The sequence below is a fragment of the Eufriesea mexicana genome, unplaced genomic scaffold (genome assembly GCF_001483705.2).
Source record: "Eufriesea mexicana isolate 0111107269 unplaced genomic scaffold, ASM148370v2 scaffold1523, whole genome shotgun sequence".
Classification (NCBI taxonomy): Eukaryota; Metazoa; Arthropoda; class Insecta; order Hymenoptera; family Apidae; genus Eufriesea; species Eufriesea mexicana.
In genome coordinates, this window is record NW_016909723.1 from 121,998 (window position 1) to 132,391 (window position 10,394).

The following is a 10,394-nucleotide window of genomic DNA, read 5'->3' on the forward strand; positions in this document are numbered from 1 at the left end:
AAGACCGTATTAGCGATTGGGAATTATTGGGGAATAATTTTAAATTAACAAATTATGCAATTTCTGAGATTAATTTATGAACTTTTATAACTGTATCGCATAGCCGACTCCTTGCGCAGCATTCTTATACAATTTTTGCACATAATTTGGCGCTAATTAGTTTGTTATTATTACTTACTTGACGACGTACGTGATTCGATACAACGATCGGCGCGATGGTCCAACAGAATAATTAATTATGAACAAAATTAGAAGTAAAATAAGAACAAAAATGACATGAGAATGTTCATAAGGATATTGTTTTTATAATCCGTGCATATAATTTGTAAATTAATTGCAAAGAAGATTGTAATTAATGAAAAACTAATAGTATCATCAGCATCAATTCGAACATTTTGAGTAATAATTACACATATACTATTATACGTATATTATAATACTTAACGTTAGTAACAAATTATTAATGATAATAACAAATTGTTCACAACGTAAATTTACAATAAAAGTGAAAACATTAAGGAATTACTGGTTATTACTTGAACTTCGAACGAATTTGCGTCAAAATGTAACTACAATTTGCAAAAAGTTATAAATTATTACACTGATTGCTTATAGCAAATTAATATTGTTAATAACAAATTGTTCACAACATACATTTATAATAACAATGAAAAAATTAATAAATTATTGGCTTCTATAGCGGAAAAATAATAAATTAATAAAGTCGGTAAAGTTCGGAAATTTCTGTGGAACTTCGGCCGATCGGAGACTATATAAGGGGCGACGCAAGTATGTTGGTCATTTGTCGGTTTGATTTTGGAAATGTGGGATATAAATTTTCGTTTTGCGCGAGGGGTGGGGATTCGAAGTGAGGTTGGGGCTAGCTACCCCACCCTCACCTCATCCCATTAAATAATTTACTAATAATTTTTCTTTTATTTTCAGATATTAATTATTTTTTCTTTTTTCAGGTTTTAATTATTTTTTCACTTTCCAGCTTTTATTTTCTGTTTCTACTTATGCGCATTCGAATGTTTCGTCGTTGGTTTCTTTATGTTTCATCATTGGGTTGTTTGTATCTCACTTTTGGGTTTTTCATCTCTCATCTTTGAGTTATTAATCATTTTCTTTTTCAGGTCTAATCTATTTTTCTTTCAGGTTTTAATTATTTTTTTTCTTTTCAGATTTTAATTATTCTTCTCTTTCACATTTTATTTTCTCGTTTCTATTCATCTTCATTCGAACATTCGAATATTTCTTATAATAGTCGAATGTTTCGTCGTTGTTTTGTTTCTGTCTCATCGATGGGTTGCTCCTTCCACTTGGTTAACCTTCATGGTTTCTATTCGTTCGTTTTCTTTCCTCGTACTAATCCGTTTCCTTTCAGGTTTATATTAACAATAATATATTCTGTTTTAGCTTTTAGGTTTCTCAAGATTCTGAAGTTTCCTGTGTATCATTTGGGACACATCGATGGACGACGCGGGATGCGTGCGTTTAGACCTAAGTAGATCTAAGTAGTTCTAAGATAGGTGCCTAGGCTAAGTCTCATGTGTGCGCTATCTGTACAAAGGTAAGCTACCTAACTTGGAGAGAAATATATCAATTCTCTTACCCTCTCGTTTACCAAATAGAATCTAATTGTTCTCGCGATAATGGCGATCGTTCTTAAGTACCGACTAGCCTACGCGACGTACTGCCGTGTACCCGACAACTTCGCGTCTCATAAGTCATTCTCACGACTCGTTCCCGACACTCATTTCTAGCCACTGTCAACCTCGTCAAGCATCGAGTTCCAGGGTAGCCCTCGGATCATTGTTTCTTCTGGACTTGATGCAGGGGTCCAGCAGTCCTGGTTGTACGCGACTGGGGTATGGGCCTGCAGCTGGACGGGCATAGTGTGTCTACGGTTAGACCACAGGGATGATTCAGTTCTACCCGATGTGGCAGGGATACGAAGTGTCTGTCTGGCTTGTAAGGCCCCGCCGGACCCTCGTATCGACTTTGAAAGTTTCATTGGTTCGGGGACTAACCTTGGTCCACGTGTAAGTCTTGGAGAGTACGGCAGTGGCTGGACTTGGACTAGGCACGATCGGGAGGGTGCCGAGGCATGAAGTTGTCTTGTACACGAGAGTACGTCTCGTAGGCTGGTCGGTTTTTCGAATAATCGCGAACTCGTTCGGGCGCGATCGCGATTTTTAACTTGCTCACGTGTTTGATATTTCATTCCCTATTTTTATGGGAACTTGAAAATATCTTAGCGTTGTGATAGTAAAGTTTTAGTATACCGAATCAAAATCCCCTTTGTAAGACACGAAATAAAATAAAGTGTCAGTAGAGTCACTGTCGCGTCGCGTCGCGATCGAAATTCTCGTATTTCCGACGGTTTGTAAGGCCGTCTCGCGACTACGACACGTGTTGCCCGCCAAATTAATATTGGGCAACTGTTTAAGTTGCACGAGCGGAAAAGAGTCGTGTCTACGACGTTCGATGTTTCGAAAAGAACCGTGGCGTGTTGTTGATTTGAATCGGTTAGACGGAGTTTTTGAAGAGAACCGTGTCTCTCAGATCTCGAACCGAATTGCTTTAGAGAGAACCCGTGTCTCTCAGATCTCGTACGGAAGTGCTTTAGAGAGAACCCGTGTCTCTCAGATCTCGTAAGGAAGTGAGCTCCTCGATCTTCCTAAGATCGGCCTTAGGAAAAATCGGGAGCTCGCCAAATATGATCGGCTGTCTTTGACCAAGGGCGTTCCCTTGGTTCGCAAATCGGTGACCTTGGAGAAAGGGAAGGTTTCCCCAAAAAGCAACGATAGTGGAGGAAACCCTCTCCTCCAAGGTGGGGTCCCTGGGGTCCACCCGCGCGCTGGTGACCCCATCGGTCGTTTATTACCCCTAGCGAGGGCCTGAGACTTCCAACGTGTGCGGACCGCGTGGAGCCCTCAGGCCTATTGTCAGCCAAGTCTTAAGAGCTGTCGCCTAATTTCGTTAAATTAGGGATTTCCAGGATTCTCGTGTTCCGCGACATGAGAAGTCAAAGAAAAAAGGTAAAGCATTCGAACATGCTGAAGACATGGAGCAGAAAATTCCGATGCCGAATTGTTCGACCCTAAGACCTGACTGTTGGAAGACCGTAACGGGTCTTCCTTGTTCCACGACGGAACAATCACTTTAATTTAATTTGTTTCAAATTAGATTAGGATACCTTTGATACTGATAGCACCAGTAGGTTGCGCTACTAGGGCGCATGTCGGGTCTCGATGCGTAGTCACCTCCTTGTGGTGAGACCTAGTAATTGGTATCGTTTTCGAAAGAGCAATCTTTCGAAAACGATACCAAGCTAAGAGTTACGCACAAAGCTTAAGCTATATTCTACCTCTTGTAAGTTTTCAATATTCCCTTTGAACTTTGAAAATAAAGAGTTGGCAATGTCTATCAAAATTATATGTAAATGAAGAGGAATTAAGGAAAGGAATACAAGTAAGGGAAGGTAAGTATAAGGTAAGTACAAGGTAAGTAAAATAAGTAAAGTGTACTGCGATGCAGAAAAAGTAAAAGTATATAGTTCACAGACTATGGGATTGGTTGGGGAGCATTCGAAGAGAATGGGTCGGGGAGCAACCTCCTGTCATGTTATGTTACTCTAATACAAAGTCATAAAATTGGCCGAAAATTTCTCACCAAGGCGGCAAACGTATTGTCCAAGAAATTCTTGGAAATGACGTTATTTCTCGGAACTTGTTCGATGATCGACCTCCTGTCATGTTATATATTTCTAATACAAAATCGCAAAATCGGTCAAAAATTTTACGGCGAGGCTGCAAAAGTATTGTTGAAAGAATTCTTGGAAATGACGTAATTTCTTGGAACTGTCTCGGCGAGCGACCTCCTTTCATGTTATGTTATCCCGATACAAAGTCGTAAAATCAGACAGAAATTTCTTCTGGGACAACACTTTTGCAGCCTCGATAATAAATTCCGGGCGAATTGTAGCTATTATGTATCGGGATAACATAACGCGATAAGAGGTATTTCGTGGACAATACTTTTACTGTCTCAACGAGAAATTGTCGGCCAATTTTTGCTATTCTGTGTCAGGAGAACATAACGTGAAAGAAACTGTATCACGGAGGCAATTCCCAGAATTTACGTCATTTCCAAGAATTCTCGGTTAATACTTTTGTCGCCTTGAGGAAAGGTTTCTGGCCGATTTCATGATTTTGTATCAGGACAACATAATGTGACAACAGGTTGTTCGCCGAGACAGTTCCAAGAAATGACGTCATTTCCAAGAATTTTGGGACAATACTTTGCAGTCTTGGCGAGAAATTTTCGACCGATTTTGTGACTTTGTATTAGGGTAACATAACATGATAGGAGGTTGCACGCCGATCAATTCCAAGATTTTACGTCATTTCCAAGAATTCCTATAGTTTCGTACCGGAACTAACGGAGCAGAAGCTTCCAGATGAAAATCATATGCGGCGCTGACCGTTGTGGTTTGAATTTTTGTTAGAAAATTAATTAATTACTCAATTCCTGCGATTAATTTATGCACTTTTATAATTGCATCGTAAAGGCAGATCCTTCAAGAACTTTCCAATATATTTTTCGATATAAATTTGTCCCTAATTAATTAATTATTAATGATTATTCTACGCAGTGTTTGAATTGTTGTCGAAGACGCCATTAGTTTTTCATTAATTACTATCCTTTACGCAATTAATTTATGAAACTTTATGCACTCATTATAAAAACAATGTTCTTGCGAATCTTCTCAAATAACTTTTGATCACATTTTGCTTCTAGTTTCGTTTAGTATTAAATATTTTCACGGAAGATCGTGATAGTCACCGTTACGAAATCATAGATGCTATAAAACAAAAATTAATAATTAACAATTTTGAGTTAAATTCTTTATGAAAATTATATAAGAATGTAGCTTGAAGTTCCAGCTTTGCAATGAAATTATAAAAGTTCATAAATTAATTACAGAAATTGAGTAATTAATTAATTTTTCACTGCCGGAGCCCTTCTATCCTTTTCTATCCCCTCTCTGTCCTTGTCTGCCACGTGACCAGCTCTTTGACTACCTCCTTGCCTATTCCATATTCCTATTACTTTCTTGATTTTTGAGCTCAAATAATAGATGGCGTTGATCGCAGGCGGTAAAATTTGTATTCGAACTGGATACTAGAAATCAATTCGACAGTAGAAAATTAATAAATTGCCAAGTTTTTGTAATTAGTTTTGTAATTAGAACAATTATAGCTGCACAGCAAAGTTGGAATTATAGGCAACATTCTTATACAGTGTTTAATTTACTAATTAATACTTACATGAGCGATAGATCTTGTATTTCCCGTATCTAATGATTATTTATATTTTCATTTTCTTTCTGTAGTAAATAAGATTGCTATAGAAAAGTATTTTTCTTGCATAATATTCTTATTATTTTCTAATAAATATATACTAACATAAGAAAGCGTAAAAAATAAATTTTTGTATTAAGAAATATTATTTACAATGTTTTCATGGACGAAAAATGAATACAAAATAAAAAATAGACTGAAGAAAAGCTACTAACTATGGACTGGAATCGAATCCCGAACCTCCAATATAGAAATTTTCGAATGTCGCCGCTATGCTACAACTCTATTTGGAAACGAGTTGAAATAAATCTTGAATAAAATGTATAATAAAACTTTAATCGTAAATATCTCAAAAACTATAGAATAGCTGCACCTATAATGATATATTTTCTTTAACTGTATGACGAAATCTACAAACTTGCAAAATTTCAACTAAATCGATGACCCGAAAAACTTGCACTCTCCTTGTTAATATCAATCAACTTTCAAGTATTATAGTTTTGTTACAAATAAATATACAATTACTAACAAATTGCTTAAACGTAATTATTTTATAAAAGAACTGTAATCTTGAAAAACTATTAAAACTCTTTATTAACCCAAATGTAAAAGTTTATTTAATTTTTTGGATATAAAACATTTTATTATAAGGGTATATCTCTACGTACAAAATATCAACTTTAAGTAATCATGTTCACAGCCTTCATAATTTATTGTAGTATTAATACTACTCATCAGTTTAAAATTTAGTTGTATTTAATCTTCAACTGAAATTGTTTAGTTTGGTTGTATTTGAAGAATACTTCTTATTACATAGATAAAAACATTAATAAAATTATTATCAAGAAATATAACTAAGAGGATACCTTTTATATTGAATAATTTGTATATAATAAAAATTAATTGCATTGACTATATTGAGATTTTCATTAATATAAGTTTTTTCCCTTCTCTCTCTCTCTCTCTCTCTCTCTCTCTCTCTCTCTCTCTCTCTCTCTCTCTCTCTTATTGAATATGTGATTTCAGAAGTGAACAATTATAAAAAAATTAGAAAAGAAAAATAATTTTTATTTAGGTTTTTACTTATATATAATAACATATAAACACGAAGATATAAATTAATACAATCGAGAGTGAATATTAATGTAAAAATGTAGATAGATACTACTTCAATTAATTCTTTTTTTATGACTATTTATTTTTTTGAATAACTTCAATACAAGCAGAATTAATATCAGGATACTGGTATTGAAAACCTAATTCTTTGACACGTTTGGGTATAACCTTTTGTCCTTCCAACATAATCTGAAAAGGAATTGAGATAAATGTTAATTATAATAAAATATAATGAAATATACACTTTATAGTTACTTTTGCACGTTCTTCATTAAACAAGCTATTTAAAATGATGCGTGGTACAGGAATAAATGACGGTCTTTGCATTACAGATGCAAAGGTTTTAGTAAACTCTTTATTTGTCACTATCTGTAAATCATAGTTATATTTATTATACTTATTTGATTTATGTTCCTTGGGAGTAGTTTTAATTTGAGTAATTACCTGAGGAGCAACGCCATTTAATATACCATGCACATTCTTATTTTCAATTGAGAACAAAAACAAATTAACCAAATCTGTTACATGTATCCACGGCATATATTGATTTCCACTACTAATAGGTCCACCTAACCCAAGGAGAAATGGTAAATACATTTGTTTGATCATACCACCAGTTTTTCCTAATACAACTCCTGATCTAATTGTAGTTTGTCTGATATTGCTATCCTTTGGAAGTTGAGCAGCTGCTTCCCATTTATGACAAAGTTCTAATACATATGAAAGTTATCTGGTATTAATCCATAATGTGATTATGTGTGTGCATGCATATGTAAAAATGAACACTAAATTGAAAATTTACCTGATAAAAAATCATACTGTTCACATTTACTTTCTTCAGTATATTCTGTATCATTTGGTTTATAATAAGATACTCCAGAAATTGTCACGAAAATGTCGGCTTTAGTATGTATTATTGCTTTGGCTAAAGATTTTGTTGTCTTTACTCTGCTATTTATAACATTCTGTTTAAATCCTTCTGACCATCGCTGTTTTGGATCAAGAATATTCTGACCAGCAACATTAATTACAGCAGTTGTATTTTCAGGTAAACCATGACATTCTAAATCATGCTACAGATTTTATATTACATTACGATATTATTAATTATGTACTATATGATTGTATTATTCAGTTTTTCCTACCCATGACATTCGATTAGGTCCAGGCATGCGAGAAATACATGTATAAGAAACACCTTTATGAGATAACGAACTTATTATTTGCGATCCGATAAAACCTGTACCACCACCTGGGACAATTACATAACCTCATCCGTAACGTAAATTAGTAATCATTATTATTTCTGAAGATGTATGTAAGATTCTCAAATAAGTGAATAAACTTGCCTATAACTACGTGTTTTAGCGTCATGTTCAACGAATTATATCTTCTTTTTCTTTTACTTATATATTATAATTATTGTTATTCAACAAAAATTTGTATAGTATTAATCTTATTTTGTATACAATTTTAATTTTACAGTACACATACATGTACGAAATATACAATAAAATACATATAAATACGTTATAGCGTGTTTAATCGCACTGAACAATTATGAAATACCGCACTTTTATATGTCATATATGTTTCTACGTGCAAAAATATACGCGCGCATGCGTATTCATCGATATACGTTTGTACATGTACGTAAGGTACGTATGGTAGCATTATGCTTATATATCAAGGACTAACAAAGATGGCGTCTGCGTTAGAAAATTTAGAAACACAATTAGAACTTTTTATTGAAAATGTTAGACAAATACGTATTATAGTGAGCGATTTTCAACCTCAAGGACAAAATGTTTTAAATCAAAAAATGTAAGTAGTGAATGTATACCAATTTTTATAATCTTTCTTATACATGTAGATGTTTGATATGTTGATCAAATAATAACTAAATTATACGTCGAGTGACTAAAACGACAAATATTAGTTCTATTCGGAGAACCACATTTTACACGTGTTACATTTAATTATGTTCAAGCTTTATTAAAGTAATGATAAAATTTTGATTTATTCGTTTGGGGAGAAAAATGAATAATAATTTGAAATTGTTTATAAAAAACTGTATTGTATGAAAGTTAACAATACTTAATAATCCATAAGAATTTATATAATTTTAGTTATTTTAAAGTATTAATGATTGTTAAGGGTTTAATATTATTATTTATTGTTTCGACACATGTTACGTGAATCTCTATATATTTGTACTTTTCTGCCCTAGTCAAGGTTTAGTAAATGGCTTGCAAGAAATAGATAAACTCAAATCTCAAGTTCAAGATGTACATGTACCTTTAGAGGTTTTTGAGTAAGTATATCAGAATCAATAGGCCTTAAACAAAATTATTATAATTAAATATCAAATATGATGTTGTAATTTATCGTATATGATTTAAGTTACATTGATCAAGGAAGAAATCCTCAGTTGTACACTAAGGATTGCATAGAAAAGGCATTAACTAAAAATGAACAGGTGAAAGGTAAGATCGATGCTTACAGGAAATTTAAAGCGAACATGCTTGTAGAGCTAACTAGAGTTTTTCCACATGAGTTGGCTAAATATAGAGCAATACGTGGGGATGAATGAACCGAAAATGAAGAAAATCATATAAGACAATTTAATGCTTTTTTGTTAATTTTTTTATTATATTCTAATCATTTGTACAATAAATATTTATTAAAAAAAGATATATAACAGATTTTATTTTTATTACACATGACCATCAATGTATATTATTGTCTGTTGTGATGTATTTAAATGGTGCGTAACGAAGTGGAATATGAACATTAATTTAAATGATATACAAAAAGTTTGGATCATGATAATGTTTGTAGAGATTGTTTTTTTGAGAAAATAATAAAAAGTATTAATTATAATTTATAATCTTTATTATTTCTTCTTATTATAAAAATGTAAAATAATAATATACTAATAGGCATTAATTAGATATTAAACATCTGATATTGTAAAGCTTGTTTTTGGTACAAGATTAGTATGTAAATTCGTCTAATAATGGCATCAATACCCCACTTTGTAACTTCTTGTCCAATCAAAATGAGTTTAATCTATATCGCTAAACGAATAAAATCAATTGAACGAAAACCTATTCAGTCATTCAAAAGACAAATTTGTTCACAGATGAAACTTGTGAAGTATTAATATGATTTCTTTGTTACTTATTATTTTCGTCGTTCAAGTTCAAACGAGTGATAACGTGAAAGAATTGTATAGGTAAGTTTTATACTAACTTTCTATATTTTTTACGTAAATCTCATGAATAACCTAGTTCGTTTTCGATCGATTTTGTTAATGCATAGGCTATGATGCATAAATAAAGGTACTTTCGTGTCATTAAGGTATTTTATAGTTTGTAAGAGATTTTAAACGTTATAATTTTTATTTTAAATATATTAAAATCTATAATCATAGTTTTTAATCTTTTTAAACGTATATGCATATTGTTGTGTGTTTACATAGCTGTTGATATATAAGATTTAATATTTAAAACATGAAATAATAATGTTAATTGTCGTCGATGATTATGCGTGTACAAAGTAAAGTGATGTCAATTTTTATTGAAAGTCGACAGATAGTAGGAGGACAGAGAGAGAGAGAGAGAGAGAGAGAGAGAGAGAGAGAGAGAGAGAGAGAGAGAGAGAAGAGACTGAGAGACTGAGTGACTGAGTGAGTGAGTGAGTGAGAGAGTGAGTGAGTGCGAGGGATGGTGGAGGGGGCAGGAGAGAGTGAGAGAGTGTGAGAGCGGCGAAGAGGGTGGGGGAGGGGGGAAGCAGTCTGCATGGCAGAAAGCGAGATACCTTCGGATCAGTTGAGATACGGTAAAAAGAATAGAAGGTAAAATTGTCCTTGACCTATTATTTTTTTTTTTTTTTTTTTTTTAAAAT

General features: G+C 33.1%; 3 protein-coding genes across 4 annotated transcripts in view; 2 read left to right on the plus strand and 1 right to left on the minus strand.

Moving 5' to 3' along the window:
* Positions 1–6,560: 6,560 nt before the first annotated feature.
* Positions 6,561–7,943, minus strand: LOC108548481 (epimerase family protein SDR39U1). The gene is made up of 6 exons (XM_017901418.1): positions 7,835–7,943; positions 7,631–7,737; positions 7,288–7,558; positions 6,930–7,195; positions 6,741–6,854; positions 6,561–6,674 (listed from the first exon to the last, which is right to left on the minus strand). Exons 1-6 carry the CDS (start codon positions 7,857–7,859, stop codon positions 6,561–6,563), a joined length of 897 nt encoding a protein of 298 aa, XP_017756907.1. The 5' UTR covers positions 7,860–7,943.
* Positions 7,944–8,187: 244 nt separating this feature from the next.
* MED10 (mediator complex subunit 10) lies at positions 8,188–9,089 on the plus strand. Its single transcript, XM_017901422.1, has 3 exons — positions 8,188–8,309; positions 8,716–8,799; positions 8,889–9,089. The coding sequence occupies exons 1-3, from the start codon at positions 8,188–8,190 to the stop codon at positions 9,076–9,078; spliced, it is 396 nt and encodes a 131-aa protein (XP_017756911.1). The 3' UTR covers positions 9,079–9,089.
* A 498-nt stretch (positions 9,090–9,587) lies between these two features.
* Hexo1 (beta-hexosaminidase 1) overlaps positions 9,588–10,394 on the plus strand; it is a 4,464-nt gene continuing 3,657 nt past the window's right edge. For both annotated transcript variants that reach the window (XM_017901362.1, XM_017901363.1), the window contains exon 1: positions 9,588–9,723. In XM_017901362.1, coding sequence (XP_017756851.1) covers positions 9,653–9,723 — 71 coding nt within the window. In that variant the 5' untranslated portion in view covers positions 9,588–9,652. The remainder of the gene's footprint in view (positions 9,724–10,394) is intronic.

Excerpts from the sequence above, each read along its gene's own strand:
- LOC108548481 (XM_017901418.1), bottom strand. The coding sequence starts at position 7,859 with ATGACGCTAAAACACGTAGTTATAG. Across the intron at positions 7,196-7,287 it reads ACAGTATGATTTTTTATCAG|AACTTTGTCATAAATGGGAA; the intron begins GTAAATTTTCAA and ends CATATGTATTAG. Across the intron at positions 6,855-6,929 it reads TAAATGGCGTTGCTCCTCAG|ATAGTGACAAATAAAGAGTT; the intron begins GTAATTACTCAA and ends TATGATTTACAG.
- MED10 (XM_017901422.1), top strand. The coding sequence starts at position 8,188 with ATGGCGTCTGCGTTAGAAAATTTAGAAACACAATTAGAACTTTTTATT. Across the intron at positions 8,310-8,715 it reads AATGTTTTAAATCAAAAAAT|TCAAGGTTTAGTAAATGGCT; the intron begins GTAAGTAGTGAA and ends TTTCTGCCCTAG. Across the intron at positions 8,800-8,888 it reads GTACCTTTAGAGGTTTTTGA|TTACATTGATCAAGGAAGAA; the intron begins GTAAGTATATCA and ends ATATGATTTAAG.